This window comes from Peromyscus californicus, unplaced genomic scaffold (genome assembly GCF_007827085.1).
Source record: "Peromyscus californicus insignis strain IS unplaced genomic scaffold, ASM782708v3 Scaffold_21__1_contigs__length_65335640, whole genome shotgun sequence".
Taxonomy (NCBI): Eukaryota; Metazoa; Chordata; class Mammalia; order Rodentia; family Cricetidae; genus Peromyscus; species Peromyscus californicus.
Window position 1 is genome coordinate 101,320 of NW_026294514.1, and position 13,374 is coordinate 114,693.

General features: G+C 40.9%; 1 protein-coding gene across 1 annotated transcript; it reads right to left on the reverse strand.

Annotated features, from left to right (window-relative positions):
• Nucleotides 1–4,615: 4,615 nt before the first annotated feature.
• Nucleotides 4,616–11,630, reverse strand: LOC128117453 (protein-lysine methyltransferase METTL21C). The gene is made up of 4 exons (XM_052749342.1): nucleotides 11,549–11,630; nucleotides 9,020–9,171; nucleotides 5,632–5,749; nucleotides 4,616–5,176 (listed from the first exon to the last, which is right to left on the reverse strand). The coding sequence occupies exons 1-4, from the start codon at nucleotides 11,628–11,630 to the stop codon at nucleotides 4,782–4,784; spliced, it is 747 nt and encodes a 248-aa protein (XP_052605302.1). The 3' UTR covers nucleotides 4,616–4,781.
• Nucleotides 11,631–13,374: the final 1,744 nt, after the last annotated feature.

The following is a 13,374-nucleotide window of genomic DNA, read 5'->3' on the forward strand; positions in this document are numbered from 1 at the left end:
TTTTTTTTTTTTTTTTTTTTAAAGTTTATTTTTAACGTATATGAGTGACCTGTCTTCAGGGACACCAGAAGAGGGAATCAGATCCCATTATAGATGGTTGTGAGCATGTGGTTGCTGGGAATTGAACTCAGGACCTCTGGAAGAGCAGCCAGTGCTCTTAACCACTGAGCCATCTCTCCAGCCCGAGGTGTGTTTCTTATATACAGAAGGATGGGTCCTGATTTTGTATACGATCTGTTAGCCTGTGTCTTTTTATAGATGAATTAAATCCATTGATATTAAGGGATATTAATGATCAGTGATTGTTAATTCCTGTTATCTTTTGGTGGTAGTGTGTGTGTATTTCTCTTCTTTGGGATTTACTGCTGTGTTTTTGTGGGTGTATCTGACTTCCTTAGTTTGGAATTTTCCTTCTAATTTCTGTAGGGCTGGATTTGTGGATAGGTTTTGTTTAAATCTGGTTTTGTCTGGAATGTCTTGTTCACGGCATCTACGGTGATTGAAAGTTTTGCTGGATATATTAATGTAAGCCGGCATCCATGGTCTCTTAGTGTTTGCATTATATCTGTCCAGGATTTCTGGCTTTCAAAGTCTCCATTGAGAAGTCGGGTGTTATTCTGATGCGTATGCCTTTATAAATCACTTGGCCTTTTTCCTTTGCTGCTCTTAAATATTCTTTATTCTGTATGTTTAGTGGCAAGGGGACTTTGGGGAGGGGGGGGTCTAGTCTATTTGGTGTTCTATAAGCTTCTTGTATCTTCATAGGTATTTCCTTCTTTAAGTTGAGAAAGTTTTCTTCCATGATTTTGTTGAATATATTTTCTGTGCCTTTGAATTGGTATTCTTTTCCTTCTATCCCTATTATTCTTAGGTTTGGCCTTTTCATGGTGTACCAGATTTCTTGGAAATTTTGTATTATGACTTTTTTGGCTTTGGTATTTTCTTTGACTGATGAATGTTTTTCCTCTATTGTATCCTCTACACCAGAGATTCTCTCTTCCATCTCTTACATTCTGTTGGTTATGCTTGCATCTGTGTTTACTGTTCATTTACTCAAATTTTCTATTTCCAGCATTCCCTCTGTTTGTGTCTTCTTCATTGTTTCTATTTCACTTTTCAGGTCTTGAACTGTTTCCTTCATATGTTTGATTGCTTTTTCATGGTTTTCTTGGCATTTTTAAGAAATTTATTGATTTCTTCCAATTTTTTGTTTGTCTTTAAGGGAATTTTTTATTTCCTCCTTAAAGGCCTCTAAGCATCTTCATGCAGTTACTTTTAAGGTCACTTTCTGCTTCTTCTACATTGTGATGTTCAGGTCTTGCTGTTGTTGGAGGGCTAGGTTCTGTGGTGCCATATTGCTTTTTATGTTGTTGTATGTATTTTTGCACTGATGTCTACCCATCTCTTCCTCCAATACGTGCAAGAGGTGCCTGTGTCTGAGTGAGCTACTATTAGTCCACTCTGTGCTTGCTGTGTCTGTGTCTCAGGAGGCCCCTCTGGGTCCAGTCTTAGATCTTGGTCTAATTGGAGCTAGTAGATTCTGTATCTCAGGGAGCTGCTCTTGGTCCAATCCAAGCTAGCTGACTCTGTGACTCAGGGAGCCTCTCTTGGTCTTATCAGGGCTCTTGGTCTAGTCAGAGCTGGCAGATTCTGTGTCTCAGGAAGTCACTGGTGTTGCAGGGCAATGGGTATTGGGGTAGGGTGTGAGTCTTGTAGATTGCTGGGTCCAATGGGGGATTTGGTGGGGGAGCCTGCCCACAGGAATCTTCCCTGCTGGCCAGCAACTGGGGCAGAGATGGGTGGGGGTTCCTGGGGACTGGCTGTGTCCCAGGGCCTGGGTCCTAGAGGCAGGACTCTGGGTAGGAGAAGAGTCACTCACCTCTTGGTCCAATGAGAACTGGCAGATTCCGTGTCTCAGGAAGTTACTGGGGTCACAGGTGGATGGGTATTGGGGTAGGGCTTGGGTCTTGTAGATTGCAGGGGGTTTTGGTGGGAGAGCCTGCCTGCAGTTTTCCCTGCTGGCCTGCAACTGGGACAGAGTTGGTTGGGGGTTCCCGGGAACTGGCTGTGTTGCAGGGTCTAGGTCCTAGAGATAGGACTCTGGGTCAGAGACCAAAATTGATGTTTATTAGACTTTTTTTAAATGTAAGAACCCTTCAAATTATTTTCTAACATGACGATACTAATTTAATGTATTGTTCATAAAGTAAGGGTCATGAGTTTTGGGGGGATTTTTTTTGTTGTGGTGGTTTTGTTTTTCATCTTTCTCTGTTACTTTTAAACTGGGTAGTGGTTGTGCTATCTCTTTGTGGTTTTAATCTGCATTTCCACAGTAAATAATACGCTTATTAGACATGTGTCGCTTCTTTGCTGAAGCCTTTTACAAAGTTTGTCCACTCTTTTTCATTTGGACTGTGTTGTTATTTTAGTTCTTTATGTATTTTTATACTAGCCCTGTATTATGTTGGTGTAAATTTTGTAAATTTTCTGCTAGTAAATTTTAAAAAGCAAAGGTTTTTGTGGTTGGTATGATCCAGTTGCACAATTTTTATTTAATTTTTTTAGGCAGGGTCTCACTATGTAATCCTGACTGGCCTGGAACTCATTATGTAGACCAGGCTAGCTAGAGATTCCCCCTACCTCTGCCTGCTAAGTGCTAATATTAAAGGTGTGAGTTGCCACACCTGCCACAGAGTAGTTTTAAATTGATAAGTTGTATTTTAGATATGATTTCTGAGACATCTTTCTTTGATCCAAGGTTACAAAGATTTTGCCCTGTTGTGTTTTATAATTTTTTATTATGAAATTAGATAAGAGTCAAGGGTGTGTTATATGGCTGTGTACAGGTTTTTTATTCTTGAATCTATGACTTAAAAGACTACTTTTGCCAGGCGGTGGTGGCGCACGCCTTTAATCCCAGCACTTGGGAGGCAGAGGCAGGCGTGAGTTCGAGGCCAGCCTGGTCTCCAAAGCGAGTTCCAGGAAAGACGCAAAGCTACACAGAGAAACCCTGTCTTGAAAAAAACAAACAACAACAACCACAAAAAAGACTACTTTCCCATTGAATGACCATGGCACCTTTGTCGGAATTGGTTGACAGTGTGTGGGAGTGTCTTTCTGAACTGTATTTTGTTCCATTGATCCCCACCACCATCATGGCCATCATGTCTTTGTCATACTCAGTTACTGAAATTAACACTGAGAACAAATGATTTCCAGATTGAGTTCTCCCACCCATACTCAACAGGGAATAACAGCAAATAAAATAATACTGTAGAGTTCCCAGACAAATACCCTGTTTTTGACATACATTGTACAGTTACCAAAAACACTCTGTCCTTTCCTACACTGTTTCTCCTGTGAGACTTGATCCTGTAATTTCTGTATCCTAAAGCAGAGTATTGCAGAAAAGTTCTTTTTTTAGGAAAGTATAGCTAATGTGTTTGTCAAAATTAGTTGTTTTTATTTATTTAGTGAAAGGATACATAATTTCATATGTGTGTGTAACAATGGTTGTCAGAATTTTGTTTTTCCTTTCTTATAAGAAAAACTTGACTCTAGTGTATGGGGGGAGTATGCATGTATTTATGTTCACATTTGTGTGGAAGCCGGAGGTGAATACTGGGTATCTTCTTCAATCACTGTCTACCTTACTCTTGAGATGAGGTCTCTGAACTTGAAGCGCACCAATTCGGATAAGACTGGCTATCCAGCAAGACTAGGGATCCTCCTGTCTCTACCTTCCCAGCACCAGGATTGCAGGAGTATACTGCTGTGCCCAATTTTTTATATGGTTCTGAAGGATTGAATCCAGGCCTTCACACTTATATGGCAAGCACATTATTGACTGATCCCCCGCCCAGTCCTGTGATACTTATTTTTTATTTTTATGATGTTTTATGAGAACAAGTAATTCCATTCTTTTCTAATGTTGCAAGAACTTTAATCAGAAATTTGTGGAGAGAAAAAAAAAACAGGCAATGTAGAAGTCTAATGGGAAATTGTCACATGTAATTGAGATAAAGTACTTGTAAATTCTCTAGAGAAGTTTTTGTTAAGATACATATGTGTCTGAGTGTGTTAGTAACATGGATGTGTTAGTGTGTCCAGAAGAGGGCATCAGATCCCTGAGAGCTGTAAAGAGTTGTTTGCTGAACACTAACTTGTTATATGGGTGCTGAGATCTGCAGTCCAGTCCCCATGGTTGCATAGCAAGTACTCTTAACTGCCAAGCCATATCTCTAACACCTCGAAAGAGGTTCTTAAGACATCTATTTCCTCATTCTAGCAGTTTCCATGTTTTGCACCCTTAGTCATTGTTACCCTCCCCCTGCCACAGTCCATATTAATGTCCTAATCACAGTATGCCAATCACCGTGGCACACACCTGTAATCTGGAGGTTGAGGCAGGTGCATATCTATTTCAAAGCTGCCCTGGGCTACAAAGACCTTGTCAAGTTCTATGTCAATAATTATGGCAAAAGCATATTGGCACATGTAAAATTCAGGCAGTTACAGCAGAAACAAGGAGGAACCCACTTGTTCATTACATTCTTTATGTAAAATGTGTTAAGCACTTAACTAAGTGAAATTCTTGGGAAGTTTGCAAGTCAGCTTTCATATTTCTGTGTTCTCTGTAGATACTTAGACTGACTATGTAATCTTATCATCCTGGAAAGTTGTGGTGTTGAGTTACACTTGAATTCTAGCTATACCAGTATGGAACAGTGTACCTTCTAATAGCTCACAAGACACCAATACTTTGAAAGGCTCTTTACATATCAGTCCCATTTTAGTATACCTTTAAAAAGTTTGACTGATGACTCTGAATGTTCAGCCACGAGAGTGGTATCAAAAACTTGCGTGAACTTATCTAAAAAGTCATAATCAGTGCTGAATCTGAATTTGTTTGCCCAAAGCACCACAGTGCCTGGCTGGGAAAGGTACACCATGGTAGCGAGTAGCTTATCCAGAAAGTAGTGGTGGTAGACCACATCAGAGGCCAGGACATAATCGTAATAAAAGTTTGACTTAGGGAATTTCTGGTCCAAGTCTTCCCCCCATATCAGTTCTTTCACTTCAGGTAGATGAGCTGTGCATTCCAGTGTGTTTTTTAAAAGATTGTATTGAAGATTTCCTAGAACATCAGGCAGATCTGTTGCCGTGACTTGAGCTCCTAAAAGAAAGAGAAATGGTAATGCTTCATGGAGACATGTAAGTAGCCACAATTTCCTTTATTAGAAGACAGTTAACATCTGCATCTCTAAACCCTGCCTTTGTTGGTATAGGCTGAGCAAACTGATGTTATTTAAACTGTACAGTTTCCTCTTTGTGTACCACATTAGATGTCACCAGCATCCCAACTTGAACCTCCATCCCCATTCATGAATGTCAAAGGGATTCAGTTTCATACCTTTGGACTTTCAACTTCCTTGCATAAAAATTAAATGAATTGAAGTAGTTGACTAGCTCCTCCAAGACTGTTATCTCTGAATAACTAATGATTCCTGCCATGTGACATTTGGGAGTGATTCAATGAAATTGTGGCCAAGCTATGCATACCCTGTCAGTAGTAAGAAATCAGTATTGTCACAGGAGATCTTTTTGAAATGAGAACAAGAAGAAACAAACCTAAAAGACTGGACACAATGGAAACAAGGCCTGGTCCAGCACCAATTTCAAGTATTTTAGCATCTTGGAGATTTAATTCCTCTGTATGCTCTTCCAAATATTGGCACAAAGCTGTAGCCTAAAAAACATTAACAACAATTTCCATTTTGGAATTGGATCATTAGACGCCAGGAGCAGACCACTGTAAGCTTGTAGTTGAACATTAAGGTGTAACCCTAAATATTTTCAGCTTGTAAGTGTTTTATAAGAACCAAAATAGCCAGATACTGAGGCTCAGACCTGTAAGCACAGCACTGAGGAACTTGAGCCAACCTAAGCTACCCTATGATTCTGTCTCTTTCCCCCATCCAAAAAAAAAAAAAAAAAAGAAAAAGAAAAAGAAAAATTAAATGTCATACCCATCTCTGCTATGAATGTTATAATTCTACCTACAGAACTGGAGAAACAGATTAGTCTCATCTGAGTCAGACCTGACTGATCTCAAAGCAGAAAGAAGGAAAAGGAGATTAGTTCCACTCTTAGAATAAATGGGGAATGTGCACTGAAAAATAGCAATTTCTACCAGCTTTGTCATATTGAGTCTTTAAATGCTTCAAGTAAGTTACAAATTTGAACACCTTTCTCCCAGTTCTTTCATCAAAATTCAGATTAACTAAGACTGTTAATTGGACAAGTGGCACCATCCCTCCCCTTCCTCTTGGCTGATAAATACTGTCAGAATAGTACTTCTCAAAGTGTTCAGAGTAACTTGTTAAAAATGCAGATCTTTAGCTTCTGTAGGTCTAGTTCTGCATGTTTAGATCAACCCTAATGATGCCAGTCTGGACTACAATATGAGTTAGCAAATTAGTTTTTGTGCATGACAGCAAATGTCCTTTTCATTGTTTATTCATTCTTTGTTTCTACTCCCCAAACTTTTCTATAATGAGATAATACCTCATTGATTCACCAAAAATAAGTGTTATTTGCATCAGCTGGGCATCGTGGCACACACCTTTATTCCTAGCACTCAGGAGGCAGAGGCAGGAGGATCCATGTCAGCTTGAGGCCAGCCTGGCCTATGTAGTGAGCCCCAGGACAGCTAGGACCATCTCTCTCTCTCTCTCTCTCTCTCTCTCTCTCTCTCTCTCTCTCTCTCTCTCTCTCTCTCTCTCGTGTGTGTGTGTGTGTGTGTGTGTGTGTGTGTGTGTGTGTGTGTGTGAGAGAGAGAGAGAGAGAGAGAGAGAGAGAAATATTAGCAATGCCCTGGGAAAAACTAAAAAGGTAAGTATGTGCAAGAGACTAACAAACCCATATATACTAGGCCAGGATTGCAGTGTGGACATGGAGATGAAAAGGAGTTGAGCTCTATAGTTTGCACTCTACTTCCTATTCAGAAATGATTGGCCAGAGAATTCCTGGACACCTGCTTTCATCGTTGCAGGCCATAAGGTGAATAGCGAAGTAACCCTATTCACCCCATTGCATCCTGTGTTCCTGTTGAACAGATACCTGCAAGGATAATAGCAGTTATCTATGCTGTCAAGGTACTCTGGTGGCAGGGCTAAGACATGTAAACCAGTTACAAAATACTGTGGTTTACATGGCATAAGCAAAGCATACAAGTGGAACAGAGCAGAATAGAGGCTGGGAAGTCAGTACAGTCTTCCTCATGCAGGGAGAGACGTGCCAGCTGAGGAAAGATGCAGGTGGCCTGCCGGGTGAGAGTAGTAGATGTCAGACAGCACCAAGGCAAGGAAGGGGGTTTGGGTTGGCAAGAAGTTCTTGTGTGGACCTTCACTGTAGAGGGTCACCTAGAGTGGCCCAGAAAAAATTCTCTGTACAATCTTGTGAAGATGGCTAAGGCCAGCCTCCCTCTGAGGACACCCTGCCCTCCAATAAGTGTCATCTGAAGTATCATTTTGACATTTCAAACCCCAAACTCTATCCCTTAAAAACAAAACAAAAAACCTCTAACAGTAACCTCTTTTCATGGACAGCTGCACTATAAATCACACAGGAAGTATCATTTTCCCATTTACAGATCCCAAGAAAGGCCAATTTGGTGCACAACAGACTGAGGCCTTTTCCTAATATTTACCATCACTATAGTTACCTATTTGCCTAATATAATAGGAAAGGAACAGGGAGGTGTGGTATTGTCAAACTTAGGGTTGGAGAAAAGACTTTTGCTGGAAGGAAATCATACCCATGTATAAATACTAAAAGAGCCCCCAGACTAGAAGCCCTGGCTCCTCCCACTTACTACCAATCCCCAGGACCACCTGGAGAGTCTTGTGGGACCCTCGTGACTGTTCAGTGCTCCACAGAGCCACCATCATGGCTTCCCAGATCAGAGTCCCTGCACTATGTCATCTGTGTTATTAAGACAGATTTTAAGAAATATAGTCACAACCTTCTTCCTTCCCCTAGCCAGTCTTCAATCAAAATCTACATTTCAATAAGATCTCAATATAACTCCAAAGGTCTGAAATTTCTGCTGTGGATCCTTAATTCTGGACAGGCTTGCTTTGGGAAGACTGATAATACTGGGACCCAGAGCACCCCAGGGTTAAGGTTTATCAAGCCTATGAACCTTACTGAGCCTTTGTATTCTCAGCTGTGAGGTGTATGAATAATGTTGCATCAATAACTAAAACTAATGTGGTCCTAGATGTAGTGGCTCATTAATCTTGACAAGCATGTCAGCAACTCATTGTTACACCATTAGTTCACATTTGAAATACGGAAACCAAGGAAAAATGGACAAAAACTGCCCATGACCACACATCTGAAAATAATGGACTTTTTGTCTATTTCAGTACCATCCTCACAAGCATGGGAAGTGAGAGGTAGAGAAATGACTGCTGAATGTTTTCTCTGAAGTAAATGCCATTTACCATGTAAAATAAGTCTGAAGTTAATGAGTGGCTGAGAATGAGGGGATCCCAAAGGTGCCTATTGCAAATTCTACACTATAAATTCTTAACTTTTTTCATGTAATAGTTGTATCAGTTTTACATCTCATTTCCAATGTGGTCTACTTATATGTCACTTGAAAGTATTTCAGTAAATATTGTTTAAGGTTAGGGGTGTGTGTAGCTCAGTGATGGCACACTTGTCTATCATGATGAGAAGGAAGAAAAAGGATCAGCAAGGAGCAAGAGGAGGAGGGAGGTACAGGAAAGGGAGAGGATTTTGCTTCAAACCAGTGTTGCTAGAAGAATTGCTATTATGTCTGCAGAGCCCAAACACAACCCAAGCCCCTGGGAGACCAGGCTGTTACTCATCAATCAGAAAAGCACAGAGGTGAGAAGGCAAATGGCCAGTTGTCCTAGACAACACAGATGTATGAAACATTTTTTTTTCTTCAGAAAGCCTGACAACAAATAAATGTAGCAGTTCTCACCCCTGGCCACACCACCGTGCCATAGCTCTCAATAGATTCTTGGATGATGATCTTCTTGCCTGCAAACCAATAATGCTCTTGTGTGTAGCTGGCATAATCTGTAGGAACAAATTTCTGGATACTATGAAGAGATGACTCTATCCTGTCAGACTCTGTGAAGCAGAAAAATCAGATGGACCTCATTAAGATGAAAATAGATGAAATTTTCTCTAACGGGAGGGCCACCATCAACACTGACTAGATAAAACACAAAACTGAATTACATGGGGTTGATGGAGACTGGAATTCACATGTGACACTTTATATATGGCAAAATGACAAAGGATGCCCCTGATCTTTCCTTAGGAGAACAGAATACTTGTCCCACTGTCTTTTGCCACCAAAGGAAAGCATTGTTATCTGGTTATATGCAAAGTGGCCTGAGTGAGCTCTCTGAACTTGGAGAAGCTAGATAAACACACATCTGCCTATTTTTAGCTCTTGGGGTGAGGTAATATTCCCACATGTTGGCAGGAGCACGTTCTCTTAAATCCACAACTACCCCCCCTCCCAGGCTACCCACAGTTGAACCATTTCTCTAAGCCTGGGGAGGCTGTTGGCCGAACTCCAGATATTAAATTACAACTGCTTTAAATACTCTTTTAGCCCCATGAGCCATGATAGCAGTTCTCAAATGTCATATAAAATGAAGAGAGCACCTGACGGGGCTGGTATCATGCAGTCACAAATCTTCACAGGTTTTCCAGAGTTTAAGAAAAGCAGTGAGGCAAAAGTTAGGAGGATGAGGATGCTGAGCTCACAACCTACCAGTCGCTGTTGGCCAAAGACTAAAGTGGAACCAACAATGGGGATTCTGTCTTGAAGCAAAAGGGACATGTGGCCCTTGTCTTTGTGTCCTAGGAAATGACTAGTTTTGGACAGGAATAGAATCTGGGCTCTAGGAAATTGGTGGGAAAACAATCAGTGAACATTTGATGTCTGTCAGAGCAGCCACTCAAGGTGGAAGAGGAAGGTGAGTTTGGAAAGAGCCCTACTCAGTGACAGCTTCCTTCAGGGCAGGACCTACAGTGACTTCAGGTGATAGTGATTGTTGCATAGAATTTTAAAAATAAACTAGGGCTTTATAGGTTATGTGTCTATATATGTTTTCATTTTATTTCCTCAAAGTTTATTGTATTTTATGATGGTGTCAGTGTAGGATATATTGGGCACAGGTTCTGACCACAGTGAGGGTAATTGAGTCATTTATAAATTAACCTAGGGGAAGCCTTTGGTTCCTCTGATGATCTCATGGTTTTTAACAAGCACACAGTTCTGATGTCCACCACTCAAAAGAAAAATGAATGCAATGAAAAAAAAAAAAAAAGCTGAGCTTCAACTGAGCTGTCAGGACCTGCTCATAAAGAGCCAGCTCGGTCCTGGGGACATCCTCTCCACTGTAGAGCTGCAAGGGACAAACCTACAGCCCTCACAGTGACCTGACAAATAAGCCCCATCTTTATGAATGATTGATAAGGTCCTAGACTCCTACCCCAGGGCCTTAAGCTGGTGCTGAATCTGTCTGGTTCAGATAAATAGAAGGCCAAGGAACACAATGGGGAATGTTGCACTCCCAGTCCCTACAGAGAGGAAGAGACAGGGACTCAAGGGACTTGACAACGATCATGTATAAAAACACCATGGGTGGTGTGTGTTCCAACAACAGAGGAGATGGAAGTAACATGGAAAGCATAGGTCACAGTGAGATGTGTAAAGTAGTTTTAAATTTTATTTAAAATTTAAAAGTAGTGAGACTTAAGTAGTTTTTAAATTTCATTATTTCATATATATGGTTATTTTGCTTTTGTGTGTGCAGGTATATCTGTGTACAATGTGGGTACAGGGTGTGTATGGTACAGTATCTGCAGAGGCCATAGAAGGCATCAGATCTGGAACTAGAGTTAAGATGGTTATGAGCATATATATAGTTTTACATAAGACCACTTGAAGTTCTATAAAAAGAAAAATATCTGTATTAAACTTTGAATATTTTCATTTATTATATAGTAAACATTTTTAGAGACAGTTATATTTTATGAAAAAAATAACACCCTCTTTAGCAGAGGTGAAACATTTTTACCACTTTAAGCTGTTGTTTTAAATGGCTCTCAGGACATCCTTGATTATGTCTATTCTTATTTGCTTCTGGATCCATGCCCAGGTATATTTCTAAACTTCCACATGGCTCTAAGGAGAAAATACCCCTGACAAGGATCCACCATAGGAGAAATTTGCCAAAAATGCATCTGAGCAAAAAGCAAAAACATCTGAATTGTCTTTTGATGTTTTTAAAGTTCTTGTTTCAAACATAAAATACTCTCAGCCCTGTACAAATAATAAAACGTTGTGGAAGTGGTAAATTAACAATGAAAAATAGACGGTAATTGCTTATATGAAGATATTTCTCTGCTACTCTCTATTATAATTTTAAAACCTAGGCTTTAGAAGGAATATAAATTCTTGTGGCTGGGAAATGCTGTAAGGGCTTACCTACTGAATGTCCTGAGAAGCCATCCTCCTGTGGAGTTCCTGTACACAGGGGCTGCTGTGCTGTGTTGAGACACTGGTCCATAGCCAGAACCTGAGGAGAGGGAAAAAAACACTTCAGACTGAGCCTTGCAGGGTTCCAGAAAGCACTGCTTATCACCTTATCATCTGCTGAGTCGAAAAGAACCTTTGCTTTTCAGCTTGGTTCCTCGGGGTGAATAATGCAGCCACCCAAGGAACTGGTCTTATGGAATGAAATGAGGCTCCCTATGTTCAAGAAGAAATGCAAACCAGAGCAAGGGATCTGGGAGCAAATGCTGCTGTTCCCTGTCATGACCCAGTGCTATGCAGCTCATTACTAAGTTCTGGTTTTAATTATTTCAAATAACTTTTGGAACAGAATTTCAGTGAAGAAAGCCTGTCCAATATTGGGTACCATTGGGGACACTCGTGGACTGTGGGTTAATGGAACTATGGATAAGAAACCCAGCTTGAATCAGACTCTGAGGCTGTGTTGGAACACAGCACTCTAGCTAAGAGACTGATCTGATTCCCCTTTTGGCATCTCTTTAATCCCCTCACTCACATACAGGAAGACTGATTTGCAACAAGAGAATTGTTGTTGCACTTATAGGCACAAAAGCCACAGGCCTGTTGGACCTGGAGGATCCAGGGCACTTGATGTTTGCTAAGTGGCAAAGCAGACACTGCCATTTGGAGGTTAGTGGGATAAAATAGAAACAGAACCAGCACTAGCAGTGTTTATCCATTCAATAGCTTCAAAATCACAATACTCCCATTGCTATCCCACCTACCTGGGAGGCTGAGGCAAAAGGATCACAAGTTCAAGGCCAATCTTGGCAACATAGAGAGGCTCTACCTCAAAATAAAAAGAGTTTGAGATGTAGCTGAGTTGTAGAACAGTTGGCTCGCATGCACCAAGCCAGTGTTCAGTCCAGTTAAGGTGGTGATTAGGGGAGAGAATCCAAGATAAAGGTGAAGTTGGTCAGTGACAGAGCCAGAAGTATGAGTGGACATCCAGCTGCAGTTCACACTGTGTCCAGGAGGCTGTCTAGTTCCCTATGGCTTTCCTAAAATGATACCCAGTGCTTAGTGTATGTTAAGTCCACACTGTAATCTTTCTAATAAGCTTTTGTGGTTTTCATTATCTGTGTTTACCATCCTGAGTTTATTGTCATGCCCAAGAACTGCTCCATCCTGCTGTTTCAGCTACCGAGGGTGGTGACCAGCCACCACTACTGATCTTGCTGACATTCAATCACTCTAGCTCATGAGTGAGTAGTGAATTCCAGAGGTGCTCCAGCCATACAGCATTTATAACTCTACATCTGAAGAGGTTGTGTGACCCTGGGGTCTCTATGCAAAAGGATGTCAAACAAATGAGATCACAGGGGTGTGGTGTGGCAGCATGTCCTTGGCATCTATAGTGAAAGGAGTGTCTAAGAAACTAGACTGCAGTGGGTGGGTGTAATGTGGCGTTTTCATCAACTCTAGTGCCAAGTCATCAAGTAATTACCTCAATCCTCAAGTTTAAAAAGCTAGCCAAGACTGTTCCACCCTTGTGCCTCACAGGAGTATCTTTCCCCTTATAGACACTTACTATCTTTGTTTTAAATTTTTCAGCTTTGCAATGACTTCAGGAAGTTAATGGTTTCACCTTTAAAAAGTAGCAGACTGCTTATTGTGTGGTTCAAAAGGGTCTTTGGTGTAGTGAGAAGCCTGTATTAGAATGTTGGCCTTGTTGTGCACAAGTACTTTGAAAATGCAGTTAATTGTGACATCTACCACATGGGGTTGGAGTACCGAGA